This window comes from Indicator indicator, chromosome 42 (genome assembly GCF_027791375.1).
Source record: "Indicator indicator isolate 239-I01 chromosome 42, UM_Iind_1.1, whole genome shotgun sequence".
NCBI lineage: Eukaryota > Metazoa > Chordata > Aves > Piciformes > Indicatoridae > Indicator > Indicator indicator.
In genome coordinates this window covers 279,935-296,945 of record NC_072051.1, presented here as the reverse complement: position 1 = coordinate 296,945, position 17,011 = coordinate 279,935, and the positions used below count along the sequence as shown (strand labels likewise).

Here is a 17,011-nt window from a genome sequence, read left to right as displayed (position 1 = left end):
ACTGCCAGATGGTCACCTCCAGACCACTGAAGGCTCAGCTGCAGTGGTTGGAGGCTGCAGATATGAGCAGGCTCTGGTGTACTTGGAGTACCTTGGAGGCACTGGCTGGAGCAGTCTCATCCTTTCACACATCACTCAAGTCACAGCTCAAACCCCACACTGGCACCTCTTCTGTAGCCCTGTGAAATCCAGCACAGCTGCTGCCCATGGAGCCGGAGCTCCTGGGCTCCTGCCTCGGCAGAACCAGCATGCCTGGGTCCCAATAGCAACACTCAAGTCCTGAATCCCACCAGGAGGCACAACTGGCTAAGAAAACAAAAAAAAGTGCTTTTCCTTGGCAAACATCCCAGCTTGGCCTGCAGCCACTGAAGAAATGGCCACTGGGTACTATTGTGTTGTCTCCTGGCTGTCACTCAGCAGCACAACCACCCCAGCCTGACCTGCTCAGCATCCAGTGAACTACCTCTGGGTGTGGGACTGACCACGGCTGCAGGGCTCCTGGCAGCAGCTGGCACCTAGGAGGTGCAAAGTGCCTCTGGCAGTGCAGGACAAAACCAAGGCAGGCAGCAATGAGGAAGCTCAGAGGCAGGTGGGCAAACTCCATGGGTGAACTGGGAAGACTAAAACACAGCCCCTGTGAAGTGAGGCCCAGGGTGTGGTGGAGAGGGAGATGGGGGCTGAGGGGCACACACCCCCTGCACGGGCAGCAGAGGAAGAAGCAGCTACAGGGAGGCTCCCAACCTGCAAGTCCACATCTCTTGGTTCTGAGTCCACAGGTGAGCATCTCTGAGTGGCTCCCCCGTCGAGCTCCAGCACAGAAGGAATCCAAAACCAGACTCTTGGCAAAGAGTCCCAGCAGCAGCTGTGCCCACAGGGGCCATGCCAAGCAGCTATGCCAACAGGGGCGGCTCAGAGGTTGAGGACAGGCACATCAAAGAGGTCACAGACACCCTCACTCTCGTCCAGGTTGTAGATGTAGTCGTGGTCTCCAGGTGGAGGAGACAGGCGCAGCAAGGGAGCAAACACTGCGGGGACAGAAGGCAGGGGTGGGACAGAGGGCAGGGGTGAGGGGGGAGCTGCCAGCCAGGGGCAGGCACCACAGCCTGAGGAGGACACCTGACAGCAGCAGGCTTTGAGGGGCTTCAGGTCATCTCTGCAGTATGGAAGGGAGAGGCTCTGCTGGTCCTCACAGCCAGCACAGGGAAACAGCTTGTGCCCAGAGCCAGGGAAGCTGGCAAGCTGGGTATGGGCTCAGCTTTGGGCCCCTCACTGCAAGAAGGACATCAAGGACATTGCTGGAGAGGGTCCAACGCAGCTGGAAAAGGATCCAGAGCACAAGCCTGGTGAGGAGCAGCTCCGTCAACCAGGGTTCTTCAGCCTGGATAAAAGGAGGCTCAGGGGAGGATTTTTGGCTCTCAGCTCTCCAAAGGGAAGCTGAAACCAGGTGGGGGGTCAGGCTCTTGTCCCAAGGAACAAGCAATAGGATAAGGGAAAATGGTCTCAAGTTGCCCCAGGGGAGGTTCAGGTTGGACATGAGGAACATTTTCTTCCCCTTACAAGGGTTGTCAAGGCCTGGAACAGGCTGCCCAGGGCAGTGTTGGAGTCCCCATCCCTGGAGGGGATGCTGGGTTAACAGTGGCACTCAGTGATCTCTCCATCGTTTCTGAAAGGTCATGGAGAACAGAGGAGGTGCCTGAGGACTGGAGGAAAGCCAATGTCACTTCCCAGTTCCAGAGAGACAGGGAACTGATGGAGAGAATCCAGCAGAGGCTATGAGGATGATGAAGGGCCTGGAACATCTCTGCTGTGGAGAAAAGCTGAGAGCCCTGGCGGGTGTTTAGGCTGAGAGGGATCTGATCAATGTCTGTAAATATCTGAGGGGTGGTTGTTAAGAGGCTGAGGCCAGACTCTGCTCAGTGGTGCCCCGGGACAGGACAAGGGGCAGTGGACACAAACAGGAACCCAGGAGGTTCCATCTGAACAGGAGGAGAAACTTGTTTGGTGTGAGGGTGCTGGAGGCCTGGAGCAGTCTGCCCAGAGAGGTTGTGGAGTCTCCTCTGGAGAGCTTCCAAACCCCCCTGGATGTGTTCCTGTGTGACCTGCTCTGGCAGGGGGGTTGGACTGGATGATGTCCAGAGGTCCCTCCCATTCTGTGACCTAACCAGGTCTGTGGTTCTACGTCACACAGTGTGGTCTTGCTCCCCTGGAAAGGCCACACCATGAAGGGAGACTCAAAACTCACCTTCAGAGGACATCAGCTCCTCCAGCAGCTCAGAGTTCATACATTCTGGGGAAGAGACAAGCAGGGTTAAGCAACACTGATTTCCTGGCCTGTTCCCTTGAAGTTCCCCACCCTGCCTAGGGTGCTCCTTACTCTTGTTAACCCCTCCCTGGCCAAGCCCCTGCGTGGGCAGCAGGCAGTGGCAAAAAGAGGCTCAGGGAAAGGAAAATTGGTGTCAGATCTGAAGGGACTGTGCTCCACCCCTGCACTAGCTGATGCCCCAAACCACTCTACAGGAAACTCAACCAGCTCCTGAAATTCAGCTGGCAAAGCCTGACTTCTTCACAGCCCTCAGGAAGTGCCTCAGGACTCAACAGGAGGAGAAACTTGTTTGGATCTGAGGGTGTTGGATGCCTGGAGCAGGTTGCCCAGAGACATTGTGGAGTCTCCTTCTCTAGAGAGCTTCCAAAGCCACCTGGATGTGTTCCTGTGTGACCTGCCCTGGATGCCCTGCTCTGGCAGGGGGCTTGGACTGGATGATGTCCACAGGTCCCTTCCAACCCCTCCCATTCTATGGTTCTATGATTGCATGATCTGCACACTGGCAAACTCTACCGAAGACACAAAACCACACAGAGAAACCAGGAACTGCAGGAGTGCCCAGCTCCAGGTGGAGCCAGCAGCCACCAGTGACCACAGCACCTTCCATCCCCAATAGAACCCCACAGGGAGTGACTAAGGCAAAGTGTCCCCCATGTGTGGGTAGCTGGGCAGAGAGCCAGGCTGTGGTGAGGGAGCAAACCTACCTCTGGTTGGATCAAACATCTCTGACAGCTCTTTGGGAAGCTCCAGTACTGCAAACACAACAAAGCAAATGGTTGACATCACCACATGAAGGGTCTGAAGTGCTTCACAGCCTCATCACCCACAGTCCTGGGCACCCAAATCACCCAGTGCCACCCAGACACTGCTCTCACAGGCCAGGGCTCTGCTGAAATGACACAACACTTCAGCCCAACTGCTTTAAAATCAGCCTGTTGGAGCTGGGGGCCAGGAAAGGGAGCAGAGCCAGCAGCTGTGTGCAGGCCCCACCTGGTGCTAGCTTCCATCCACCACCTCCACTTATCTCTGTACAATGGTTTGGATGGGAAGGGACCTTGCAAGGCCACCGAGTCCAACCCCCTGCAGCCAGCAGGGACAGCCCAGGCCAGAGCAGGTTGCTCACAGCCACGACCAACCTGACCTGCAGTGGTGCCAGCCAGGGGGCAGCTCCCACCTCTCTGGGCAGCCTGGGCCAGGCTCTCCCCACCCTCAGGATCAAACATTTCTCCCTTCTCTCCACTCTCAATCTCCCACTTTCAGTTCAAACCATCACCCCTTGGCCTGTCTCCACAGGCCCTGCTCCAAACTCTGTCCACAGCTTTCTTAGAGTCCCTTCCAGCACTGCAAGGCCACCAGAAGGTGTCCCTGGAGCCTTCTCCTCTCCAGGCTGACCAAGCCCAACTCTGTCAGCCTCGCCTCATAGCAGAGGGCTTCCAGCCCTGCCAGCATTGCTGTGGCCTCCTCTGGCCCTGCTCCAACAGGTCCCTGGAGCTGTAGAGTGAGGACATGTTTTCAGAGAGTCCTCATGGCCCTACTGGGCCACAGCCAGTCCAAGACATGACCAGTTCCCACTTCTCTCAAGCACATACTGCAATAAGGTTTCCTCTCCCAGCCACAACCCTCCAGCCCAGAGGGTGCCTGCAGTGCAGGGACATTGCAAACCAGCAGAATGGCTTCTGGAGAATGCTTCTGTCCTTGGGCCACCCTGTCATTGCCTGGCAGAAGGCTCCAGTGCTGCTTTTTTAAAGCCCATTTCAGCTCAGCAGGCATGTGGAGGAGCTCCCAAGTGTGCACTGGCAGCCTCAGGATCCGTAGAGACAGATGAAGTGCTGCTGAATAAGGGAGGAGCACGGAGCCAAGAGCTCTTCTACAGAAGGACTCCCCAGGAGTCACCAAGGAGCTCTCACAGATGGATGAAAATTCTGCAGCTTCACACAATCCCAAAATGGGACCCTGCACTGCACTGGGGACTGAAAGTGACTAATCCTGCACCTAACAGCAGAGATGTGTCAGGTGGTCATCCCTGGCAGCTCCTCTGATGTCACAGAAAGTGGCAGGACCCCAGGCTTGCCAGAGTCACCTCCGGACCAGGTTCCCCAGCAGCCCCACAGGGCCATGGCTGCTCATGCTGGCAGGACAGGGAGCAGGGCTCAGCTTTCCCCAGGCCCCACAGCAGGACTCGGGTGGAGGTGGGATACTCACTTCCAGTGGGGTCAGGCTTGATGGGCTCGAAGGAGGAGGAGGGGCTGGGTAGGATGGAGCTGCTGTCCAGGGAGGCAGAGGACTGCAGTGCCTGAGTGTCCAAGCTGGCTGCTGCCACGCTGCCCAGGGGCTCCAGCTCACCGCTCCTGGGCTCTGCTGCTGGCACACTGCCTCCTGCAAGAGCCAGGGCACAGCCACGTCACAGCCAGGCAGGCTGGAACAGGGCTCCCACACCACCCACTCCTACCATTCTGCTTAGGCTGGGGCTAGTCCACGGCCCTCAGCACCCCAGCTCTGCCTCTTGGAAATACCTCCAGGGCTGGGCATTCAGCCACCTCCCTGGGCAGCCTGTGCCAGTCTGAGAACCCTTCCAGTGAAGAATTTTCTTCTGATATCCAACCTAAAGCTACACTGCTGCAACCTGAGGTCATTTCCTCTCTTCTTATCATTTGTTTCTTGGGAGAAGAGACCAACTCCACCTGGCTGCAGCCTCCTCTCAGGAGCTGTAGAGAGCAATGAGGTCTCAGCCTCCTCTTCTCCACAGTAAACACCCCCAGCTCCCTCAGCTGCTCCTCCCCAGCCCTCTTCTCCAGACCCTTCCCCAGCTCCGCTGCCCTTTTCTGGACCCTCTACAGCCTCTTAATGTCATTCTTGGAGTGAGAGGCCAAAACTGAACCCAAAGCTGAGTCCTCACCAGTGCCCAGTCCAGGAACACCATCACTGCCCTGCTCCTGCTGGCCACACCATTGCTGATCCAGGCCAGGCTGCTGGTGCCCTTCTTGGCCACCTGGGCACCCCCTGGGCTCATCTTCAGCTGCTGAAGGTGAGGACTTAATTCACATTTTCTTTTCCACTGGGCAGTTTCCAGCCACTGTGCCCCCAACATGGAGCCTTCATGGGGTGGTTGTGACCCAAGGGCAGGACCCAGCACTCGGCCTTGTTGAACCTCACCCCATTGGCCTCAGCCACGGATCCAGCCTGGCCAGGTCCCTCTGCAGAGCCTCCCTACCCTCCAGCAGGTCAACATTTTCTCTGAGGTCAGTGTCCTCTGCTTCCTCCTAGTGACATCTGCCACCTCCTCCCAGCCCCACAGCAAAGAGCAGGGCCAAGCAGGGACAGCTGCCTGGAAGGAGGCTTCTTGCTCAGTGGTGCCAGGCTGCCCTCAGAGCAGGCAGCACAAGCCAGGCAGCAAGCCACAACCAGGAGAAGTGTGGCCAGCACAGAGGGGCTACTCTCTGCCTGCTCAGGACTGAGGATGCTCTTGGAGGAGTGTCCAGTTTTGGCCATCCTCTAGTCTGAGAAAGAAGTGGAGAAGACCCTGCCATGTTGGGCTGTCATGTTGGCCAGGGCTCTAGGGCACATGGCCTGTGAGGAGGGGTGGAAAGAGCTGGGCTTGTGCAGCCAGGCAAAATGAAGTCCAAGGGCAACCTAACAGCAGCTTGTAGCTACCTGCAGGGAATGTGCAGGAGTTCAGAACCCCTCAGTGGTGCCAACCAATGCAACATGCACAATGGGCAGGAGATGCAGCTCAGGGGATCCAGACATCAGGAAAAAGGAATTCCCTGAGAGGGTTCTGCAGCCCTGAGGGGCTCTCCCAAGAAGCTGGGAATCTCCACCTCTGGAGGCCTTCAGAATGCAGCTGCACAAAGCCACAACCAGCCTCAGTCTGGTATTGTTGAGTCTGCCTAATGTGGAAGTTGAGCTTGAGACTTGAAAAGAGCCTTGCACAAAGAGGGGTCTGCATGCTCAGCCCTCCCCAGCCACCACTCCCACAGGCTGGCACTGCCCCCTCCAGCCATGGCATCAACCCAGCATGCTGGGCTGGAGCTCATGCTCCTGCAAGAGCAGCTGTCAGTGCCGCTGGTCAGGACAAGAGGTGAAGCTCACTGCAGCAAAGGCAGAGGTGCTCCCTGTGCCTGCAGCTGACCATGACCAGGCCAAGGAGCAGCTCTGCCCCGGGGCCAGCAGCCCCTTGGTGCCTCCCCTCACCTGTGCTGCTGGCTTTCTGCTCGGGGCAGCCGTGGTCCTGAGTGCTGGTGGGGGTTGGTGTGGAGGGCTGGGTGCTGCTGGGAACTGAAGCCTCCTGCAGCTGGGTGGGTGCTGGGATCTGTGGCTTGGAGGGTGTGGCAGCTTGGCACTGGATGAGGTCCTCAGGGGGAGGGACAGGGAGCACCACAGGAGGAGAGCTGCAAGCGTCTTTGTTTACCAAGAGAACGTCAATGGGGCCACTGGTGCTCTTCAGGTGGATCTGGTACTTCTTCTGCTCATTGAGGCCCTGAGACAAGGCAAAAGCAAAACATAGACAGTGCTTGGACTTGATCATCTGAAAGGCCTTTTCCAAGCAAAATAAGTCTGGGATTAAGCCATGCATTAAACCACAGCCATGCACTGAAAGCTCCTCCCAGTTCCCAGAGGCAGGATGTGCTGTCCAGGCAGGGCAGAAAGGATCCACACACACCTGCCCTGACTCCCAGACCTGTCCTCTTCCCTGGAGCTCTTGTCACTGCTCACAGCCTTCCAAACAGAGATTCTTGGCACTTATTTCACACTTGGAGCCTTCCTTGGGTTACCAGTTCCTGACTCCATGAAACCCTCTGGAGAGGAGAAGGCTCCAGGGAGACCTCAGAGCAGCCTTCCAGTACCTGAAGGGCTCCAGGAGAGCTGGGAAGGGACTTTGGGAAAGGGCTGAAAGTGCCAGGATGAGGGACAACGGCTCTGAGCTGGGAGAGGGGAGACTGAGAGTGGAGATGAGGAAGAAATTGTTGGCAGTGAGGCTGGGGAGACACTGGCACAGGTTGCCCAGGGAGGCTATAGCTGCCCCCTCCCTGGAGGTGTTGCAGGCCAGGCTGGATTAGGTCTTGAGCAAGCTGTGCTGGTGAGAGGTGTCCCTGTCCATGGCAGGGGGGTGGAGCTGGATGAGCTTTAAGTTCCTTTCCAATGCAACCCATTCTAGGACTCTAGGATCCCCAAGTGCCAGCTCCCAATCTGGTCAATTCAGTAGCACCCCCTCCCCAGCACTCCCACTCCTGCCCCCAACACCTGCAGCACTCACCTCAGGGATGGGCACCTCCAAACGTGTGCCCAAGGGGGCTCGGATGGCAAGGAGGGTGTCACCTGTGAACACAGCCTGGGGTCAGCACATTGCTCTGGTGACAATGAAGCACTGACAAAGGACACCCCCCCCCCACTTGAGGCCTCCACCTCCTGGAGCATTGCCATCGACACCCACCGGAGATGGCACCGCTCCCGGTGTGCCAGCAGCCCAGGGCACACACAACCTGCAAGGCTGCCCCCAGAGCAGTCCTGAAGGCTTTCAGCAGCATCCCTCTAGGCTTAAAACCCCTCCAAGAACATCTCCATCCTAAAGGGAAGGTCCTGCACCCTGCTGCCACAGCCTTCAGATGGCAACAGTGGAGTGCACAGCCCTGAAAAGGCATAGCAGGGCACCCTCCAGCTGCAGTACCCACACCTGAAACCAGCACCTCCCAGGCTCTGCTGGCCAGGGAGCTGCCTGCTGCTGTGTGCTCATCAACATCTCAAGGGTGAGGGGCAAGAGATGAGGCCAGACACTTGTCAGTGGTGCCCAGTGACCGGGCAAGGGGCAATGGAACCCAGAAGGTTCCATCTGACCTTGTGCTGGGCACTGGTGAGGCCACAGCTTGAGCACTGGGTGCAGCTTTGGGCCCCTCACTGCAAGAAGGACACTGAGGGGCTGGAGCAGGTCCAGAGAAGGGCAAAAAAGCTGGGGAAGAGGGCTGGAGAGGAGCAGCTGAGGGACCTTAGGGGTGTTTAGTGTGGAGAAGAGGAGGCTGAGGGAGACCTCATTGCTCTCTACAGCTCCTGAGAGGAGGCTGCAGCCAGGTGGGGATTGGGCTCTGCTCCCAAGGAACAAGTGATAAGAGAGGAAATGTCCTCAGATTGCAGCAGGGGAAGTTTAGGTTGCACAGGAGAAGAAACTTCTTCCCTGAAAGGGTTCTCAAAGCCTGGCACAGGCTGCCCAGGGAGGTGGCTGAGTGCCCAGCCCTGGAGGTGTTTCAAAGAGTCAGAGATGTGGTGCTGAGGGCCATGGGTTAGGACCAGCCTTGGTAGGGTTAGAGAGTGGCTGGACTGGATGATCTGAAAGGGCTTTTCAAACCAAAATGATTCCATAAGGAGAAACTTCTTTGGTGTGAGGGTGCTGGAGCCCTGAAGCAGACTGCCCAGAGAGGTTGTGGAGTCTCCTTCTGTGGAGAGATTCCAAAAGCCCCTGGTCATGCTCCTGTGTGACCTGACCTAGGTGGGCCTGTATTAGCTGGAGGGTTGAATTAGAGATGATCTCCAGAGGTCCCTCCCAGCCCCTAGTACTCTGTGGTTCTTCCCTGGGTCCTGTGCAGAGCCCAGCACACACAGGACTGGCAGCAGCTTTCCTTTCCAGGTTCTGCAGCAGCTTAAGAGCTCTGCACCAGGAGGCTGCAGGAACACTGCAAGAGGTTGCCCAGGGAGGTGGTTGAAGCTCCATCCCTGGAGATATTCAAGGTGAGGGTTGACAATGCTCTGGGCAACTTGCTTTACAGGAGGATGTCCCTGCTGACTGCAGGGGTTGGACTGGATGAGCTCTGGAGGTCCCTTCCAGCCCAGACCATTCCATGACTGTGATTTTCTACCTCTAGTAATAGAACAGCCCCAGGCCAGCAGCTTCCAGGCCATGCCTGGGCTTAGAGAAATGTGAGAAGTATCAGAGCTGTGCCCATCAGATGCATTCAGAGCCAGCAGCTTCCTCCTGGAAAGGTAAAACTTTGCTGTGGTCAGTGGCCACACTGAGAAGTGCCTTACAGCAAGCCTCACTTGGTCATGAGCACAGAAGATCCCCAGGGCCAGGAGAGAGAGGGGACAGCAGAAGAGCTCATCTGGGAATAACAGACTTGTTGGGATTGGAAAAGCCCTCCCAGGTCATCCAGCCCAGCCTTCACCCCAACCCCACCATGGCCACTAAACCCTGGCCCCAAGTGCCATGGCCTCATGGTTCCGGCACACCTCCAGGCATGGGGACTCCACCACCTTCCTGGGCAGCCTCTGCCAATCCCTGACCACTCTGGCAGCAAAGAAATTATTCCTCCTCTCCAACCTAAGCCTCCCCTGGCACAATTTCAGGACATTTCCACTCCTATAAGCTGAGACTAGGGAGAAGAGCCCAACCCTCACCTGGCTCCAGCCTCCTCTCAGGAGCTATGGAGAGCAATGAGGTCTCCCCTCAGCCTCTTCTCCACACTAAACACCCCCAGGTCCCTCAGCTGCTCCTCCCCAGCTTCCCTGCCCCTGTCTGGATTGTCAGGCAGGATATCTAAGGGGTAGCAGAAGGTACAGAGATGAACTCCCCCCAGGGGCTGTCAGTGGGATGAGATTCCCTCAACAAATTTCCTGTGCACTAATGGAAACCATTGTGATGAGACAGCAGAGATGCACCATGGAGCTCAGAGGCAGAAGCTGAAGCTCTAAGAGCTGTTGGTTCTGAAGACAGTGCCACTGCAGAACCCTCTCCCCAACTCTCTCATCCCCTAGCCTGCAGGCTGCTTCTCCTTCCTCAGGGGTCCACAAGTGCAAAGTGCATCCCAGCACCCAGTGAGCAATTCCCTTTCCCAGGCACTAAAGCCTCTGACTTCTCCTTTTTCAGTTAATGCAAATCATATGGCTGGCAAGAGCCACATAGAAACCTCCAAGCCCTAACTCACTTTGAGTTCAAGAGCAGTCAGTCAGAAAAATCAGAACCCCAGCATGGTGAGGTTGGAAGGGACCCCTGGAGATCATCCAGTCCAACCCCCTGCTACAGCAGGGTCACCTACAACAGGAACTGAAGTTCAGCCTGCTCCACAGAGGTCCAACAAAGAATCTCTGCAAGGCTCAGATGGCTCAGGAAAGGGGAAGTAAGTCACATAAAGGATATTCTTACAGGAAAACTTGACTAGAGGATGCAAAACCATGGATCCAGCTCCTGTCCTGGGAGGAATTCAGACCTGCCTCAGCAAGATGTTGAGAAGCTCAACAGGAGCCAGCAGTGAGCACTTGCAGCCCAGAGAGCCAAGCAGAGCCTGGGCTGCAGCAGGAGAAGTGTGGCCAGCAGGGCCAGGGAGGGGATTCTGCCCCTCTGCTCCACTCTGCTGAGACCACACCTGGAGCTCTGGGTCCAGGTCTGGAGCCTCTGTTCCAGGAAGGCTCTGGAGGGGCTGGAAGGTGTCCAGAGAAGGGCCAGGAGGAGGAGCAGAGGGCTGGAGCTGCTCTGCTCTGAGGACAGCCTGAGAGAGTTGGGGTTGTGCAGGCTGGAGAGAAGGCTCCCAGGAGACCTTCTTGTGGCCTTCCAGGATCTGAAGGGGGCTCCAAAAAAGCTGGGGAGGGACTTTGGAGGGTGTGAGGGAGTGATAGGAGTGGGGGGGATGGAGCAAAAGTAGAAGTGGGGAGATTGAGATTGGATGTGAGGAAGAAATTCTTGCCCAGGAGGGTGGTGAGAGACTGGCAGAGGTTGCCCAGGGAGGTGGTGGAAGCCTCCTGCCTGGAGGTTTTTGCAGCCAGGCTGGAGGTGGCTGTGAGCAACCTGCTGTGGTGTGAGGTGTCCCTGCCCATGGCAGGGGGGTTGGAATGAGCCTTGAAGTTCCTGACAGTTCTGTGACTCTGTGAAGATCTGCCCTCTGTGTTCAGTGAGGTCTGGCTGCAGACACCATCTGGGTGACAAAGAGCAGCTGCAGTGACATGCAAAGCACTCAAGCACAGCAGTAAGCTGTTGGCCTTCAGGCAGCTCTTCCAGCCTGCTAGCAGTGCCCTGACCCCAGGCACTGTCAAAGTGAAAGCACAATCCCTGCCCCCCAGCAGTGCTAGTGGACATCAGAAGAAACATCAAGGGGGTGGTGAGGCCAAAGGCAGCAGCAAGACTCAAGCAGCATGAAGTCTGGTGAACAAGGGAAGCCAAGAAAGGCAGAAGGGAGTCCAGAGAAGGGCAAGGAAGCTGGGGAAGGGTCTGGAGAAGAGGGCTGGGGAGGAGCAGCTGAGGGAGCTGGGGGGGTTTGGTGTGGAGAAGAGGAGGCTGAGGGAAGACCTCATTGCTCTCTACAGCTCCCTGAGAGGAGGCTGGAGCCAGGTGGGGGTTGGGCTCTTCTCCCAAGGAACAAGCAACAGGACAAGACAAAAAGACCTCCAGTCACTCCAGGGGAGGTTTAGGTTGGACATGAGGAACAATTTTTTCCCCCCAAAAGGAAGGGGCACAGGTCCTGTGCTGCTGTCTGCCACACCACACACTGCCCACCAGCCCTTGGTGGCCTTTTGGCCCTGCAGCTACCATTAAAACTGGCAACAGAGGAGAGACAGAGACTGCTGAGGGACTCCTGCCCTCTGGCCCCCAGAGGCAACACACATGGCTGTGTGGGCAGGCAGCTCTCAGCAGGGAGGTCACACTTGGTGTGTTCCCTTCTTGCCTCTCTTCACCTCCTCCTTGCACTCATGTCGAAGGGCACAAAAGCAGCTCAGGGACCACTTCTCAGAGCACTTCCCTGCTCACACCCAGAGATCTATCAGGCATCAAAGTTTTTCTTACAACACATCCACCCAAACCCTTAACAGCAAGGGCCTCCACCACACCCCATGCCCAACCAAGGGGTGACCCCCAGCAAACAGACCTCAGACTGCAGCTTTGCTCCTGCAGACACCAGGGCAGGGGGACACCTCCCCCTCTGATGGTGACAGAACAGCTACAGCTTACCCCTGGGACCAGACCCAGGGTGGTGTCAGAGCTCATGCTTAGTGCTGCTAGGCAGCCCCTGCTCTACTGCCTCCTCTCTGCTGGCATCACAGAACAGTCCTGGCTGGAAGAGGCCTTTCAGATCATGGAGTCCAATCCTTAACCCAGCACTAACGATGGCCCTCAGCACCACAGCTCCATGGCTTTGAAACCCCTTCAGGGATGGGGACTCCACCACTGCCCTGGGCAGCCTGGGCCAGGCCTTGGAAACCCTTTTGGGGAAGAAATTGCTCCTCATGGCCAACCTAAGCCTCCCCTGATGCAACCTGAGGCCTTTTCCTCTCATTCTGTCACTTGTTCCTTAGAAGAAGAGACCAACTCCCACCTCGCTGCAGCCTCCTCTCAGGGAGCTGTAGAGAGCAATGAGGTCTCCCCTCAGCCTCCTCTTCTCCACACTAAACACCCCCAGGTCTCTCAGCTGCTCCTCCCCAGCTCTGTTCTCTAGACCCTTTCCCACCCTTGTTGCACTTTCTTGTCCCTTTGTGGCCTTGTTGGTTCCTCTGCAGCTCCTCAAATGTCCTTCTGCAAGTGAGGGGCCCAAAACTGCACCCAGTGCTCAAGGTGTGGCCTCACCAGTGCCCAGTACAGGGGGAAGAACAGCTGGGCCAGGCTGGCAGCCTGCAGGAGGGAAAAGCACTTCCTCACCTGTGAAGCACTTGCAGATGTCCTCATGTGTCACATATGCTAAGGTGTCCAAGGTTAAGGAGAAAAGCTGCAGCTTCCTATGCAAACTAAAAAGCTGCTTGGTGCTTCCTGCCTGACCCCAAGACATGCCACTCACAGAAGGCTTCTTGCCACGCTCTGAGGTGGTGAAGTCTGCAAGCTGTGTCCTTGTCAGAGCTGACAGCCTCAGCCAGGTGAGCCCCAAGAGCAGCTCTGCACTGCAAGTGGCCTCTGTGCTTCCCAGAACAGCACTTTCTCATCGTGGTCAGCACTCTGGGAGGCTTCACCTCAAAGAGCCAGATAGAAGCCAGGCAGAGCAGAGTACACGGGCTGCCAGGTTGGGCAGAGTCCCCACAGGAGGGCAGCAGCAGCCCTCTGCCCCAAGCAGGGCAGTAGCCCTGGCCCAAAGGATATCTGCTGTTCTGCACATCCTCGGTGACGTTGCGGATGCTCTGCTGCACCCACATCTTCTGCTGCTCCAGCTCCTGCTCACGCTGCTCCAGGTCCTCGATGTCTGCCTTCAGCTCGATCAGCTTGTGAGCTATCTCTCGGGTGTTGCAGCCAGGGCCCACCCCTCTGGACACACATCAGCAGGGACACACATCAGCCCCTGGAGACACCCAGGCCAGCCCCAACCCCTCAGTAAGCTGCCGCCCTCCTCGCCACCACTCCTGGCACATGCCAAGGCCAGATGGCTCAGAAAGCCTCATCTGTAGCCACCTTCCAGCACACCAGGGTTTGGTGCCATCCTCCTACATCCTGCAGCCTGGCAGGGCTCTCCCCCATCTCCAGTGCCAGGGCAGGAATTGTTCCTGGTCCAAGGCACTGCAAATGCTTCGTATGTAAGAGAGACACTAGGGGTGCTGCAGCTGCCCTCACTGCACCATGGGACCACAGACTGCCTTGGATGGGAAGGGACCTCCAAAGGCCACCCAGTCCAACCCCCTGCAGCCAGCAGGGACAGCCCAGGCCAGAGCAGGCTGCTCACAGCCACAACCAACCTGACCTGCAGTGGTGCCAGCCAGGGGGCAGCTCCCACCTCTCTGGGCAGCCTGGGCCAGGCTCTCCCCACCCTCAGGGTCACACATTTCTCCCTTCTCTCCACTCTCAATCTCCCACTTTCAGTTCAAACCATCACCCCTTGGCCTGTCTCCACAGGCCCTGCTCCAAACTCTGTCCACAGCTTTCTCAGAGTCCCTTCCAGCACTGCAAGGCCACCAGAAGGTGTCCCTGGAGCCTTCTCCTCTCCAGGCTGCCCAAGCCCAACTCTCTCAGCCTGGCCTCACAGCAGAGGGCTTCCAGCCCTGCCAGCATTGCTGTGGCCTCCTCTGGCCCTTCTCCAACAGGTCCCTGTCTGCGCTGAGGACTCCAGAGCTGCCCCAGCACAGCAGGAGGGGTCTCAGCAGAGGGGCAGAATCCCCTCCCTGCCCCTGCTGCCCACACTGCCGGGGATCAGCCCAGGACAGGCTGGGGCTGGGCTGGCAGCACTCAATACCAGCTCCTCTCCAGCTCAGCACCCCCAGCACCCCCAAGTCCTTCTCCTCAGGGCTGCTCTCCAGCCCCAGTCTGGGTTGATACTGGGGATTGTCCTGACTCAGGGACTGGAGCCTTGTTGAACCTCATGAAGTTCACATGTTCCACTTTCTCCAGCTTGTCCAGGTCCCAATGGATGGATCCTGTCCTTCAGGCCTGTCAACTGTGCCACTCAGCTTGGTGTCACCTGCAAGCCTGCTGTGTACTCTACCCCACTAATGGAGATGTCAACATATCAATATGGACCTCCTGGAGCACACCACTTGTCATCAATCTCCTTGTGGAGCAGCTGACCACTACCCTCTGGATGTGAGCATCCAACCAACTCCTCATGCTCCAAACAGGGCATGGGAAAGGAACCAGCACAGCATAGTGCCCTCATGCTCCAACCAGAGCAGTTTAACCCAGTGTCTCCTAGCCCTGGCCCTGAGGGGACCTGTGCAGCACTCAGGCCACCTCTACCACTCACTTCCACTGGATGCTGTTCTTGGACTTCTTCTCGATCAGGCCAATGCCCTCCAGCACGTTGGTGATGTCGTAGATCCGCCGCTTCTGCCGCACGGCCAAGGTGTCTGCAGCCTGCAGGAGGGGTGAGACACTGAGCCCTCAGCCTGGGTCCTGCTTCACTCCTTCCCCTCTCAGACCATGCCTGGCTGAGTGCTCTGCTGGCCACCTCCCCTGTCCCAATACCCCAGGTCACAAAACCATCTGCTCAATGTCACTGTGACCACAAGGAGTCAGTGACCCCTGTGGTACTTTCCTTACTGCCTCCAAGCACAAACCAAATTGCAGCTATTCCAAAAATCAACCTTCCCCAGGAACAGAGTCATGCTCCAAGGCACTCTCAAAACTCTTTCAGGGGCAAGATGAGCATGGGAAGAGGAATGCCAAGAGCTTGCTGTGTGAGGGACAACAGCTCAGCCAGGCCACCACTCAAAATGGCTTTCTAAAACCTTGGTAGAGCACTAGCACCGCTTCTGGAGGCAGGTCCACAGAACTCATCAACTGGTTTGGGATGGAATAGCCTTCTGAGATCATCCAGTCCAGCCAGCAATCCAACACCACCATGGCCACTATGCCATCTCCCCAGGTGCCATGGCCACATGGTTCTGGAACACCCCAGGCATGGGGAATCCACAACCTCCCTGGGCAGCCTGTGCCAATCCCTGACCACTCTTGCAGCAAAGGAATTGTTCCTAATCCCCAACCTAACCCTCCCCTGGCATAATTTGAGGACATTTCTTTTCTTCTATCACCTGAGACTAGAGAAGAGCCCAACCCCATCTCACTGCAGCCTCCTCTCAGGAAGCTGTAGAGGACAATGAGGTCTGCCCTGAGCTTCCTCTTCTCCACACTAAACAGCCCCTGGTCCCTCAGCTGCTCCTCCCCAGCCCTGTTCTCTGTGGTGGGGTTGGACTGATGGTTGGACTGGATGATCTCAGAGGGCTTTTGTGATTCTACAGAAATCCTCAAATTGCAGAAGCAGGGCACGTTCCCAAGGCACTTCCCTACAGGCTCTGCCAGAGATGAACCTGACCACACTCCCCTTTGTGCTGCAAACTCGAGGCAAAGGGCAGCGAGGAGGAGCAGCTTCTGTAGGTGTCCATAGGCCTCGGCAGCTGCCCACAGCTGCATCGCGGTCGTGCAGTGACCAAGCAGCACCTTGGCCTGGGGCCGGAAGGCAGCATACGGGCAGACTGAAGCACCCGGAGGCCTGCCAACAGCAGGCAGGGCCCTCTACCTCCTCTGTCCCCGGGAGCGTAGGCAGGCAGGGCCGGGGCAGAGCCCCCGCGGCCGTGCCATCTGCCGCAGCCTCGGGACCCCCCTGAGGACGCCGCTTATCCCCCCCACCTGTCGGGCCCCGCCTCCCTCGCTCCAAACCCGGCCGGGGGAGCGGCCCCGCCGTCGGCCCCCACACCCTACACCCGCCGGCGGCAGCCCCGTCCCGGTGCGGCGGGGCCGTCCGCCGCAGCCCCCGCACCAGCTTGAGGTCGAGCACGCCGTCCTTGGCCTCCTGCAGCAGCGACACGAACTTGGTGGTCAGCAGTCCCAGGCTCTTCTCATGCCGGCTCGGCGCCCCCGCAGCCGCGCTCCCACCCCCGGGGGGCTGCGGCCCGCACTCCGCCATCTGCCCGCCACCGGCCCCGGCCCGGCCGCGCTTCCGCTTCCGACCCGCCGGGCACCACGGGAGCTTCCGGGGCGGGCCGGCGGCGAAACAACGGCCGCGCCGTGAGGGGCCCCGTGGGGGCGTGCGCCATGGGCATCACCCCGCCTGCATCCCGGGTAGGGCTCGCGGTGTGTGGCCACCCCCACCCCCCCGCCGTGCGCCGGTGGCACTGCCCGGCTGCGGCGAGTCTGGGGGCTGCCGCCACAGCTGCTTGCTGTAAAACGCCCAGCGCCAGGCTGAATCGCCTGTGCCCGGGCAGGGCGGCGTGTGCAGGGCATGTCTCCAAGTGCGTTAGCCAGGAAGGAGCCATCGCCGCTGCCTGCCCTTGGGTCAGCCTTTGTGGACCGTTCCCTAGCTGCTG

At 58.0% G+C, this 17,011-nt stretch overlaps 1 protein-coding gene across 1 annotated transcript; it reads right to left on the bottom strand.

Moving 5' to 3' along the window:
• Positions 1-909: 909 nt before the first annotated feature.
• Positions 910-16,960, bottom strand: E2F4 (E2F transcription factor 4). The gene is made up of 11 exons (XM_054397177.1): positions 16,805-16,960; positions 16,465-16,647; positions 14,953-15,062; positions 13,365-13,526; positions 12,933-12,976; positions 7,578-7,639; positions 6,515-6,800; positions 4,526-4,699; positions 3,028-3,075; positions 2,243-2,287; positions 910-1,025 (listed from the first exon to the last, which is right to left on the bottom strand). Exons 1-11 carry the CDS (start codon positions 16,958-16,960, stop codon positions 910-912), a joined length of 1,386 nt encoding a protein of 461 aa, XP_054253152.1.
• Between the last annotated feature and the right edge of the window lie 51 nt (positions 16,961-17,011).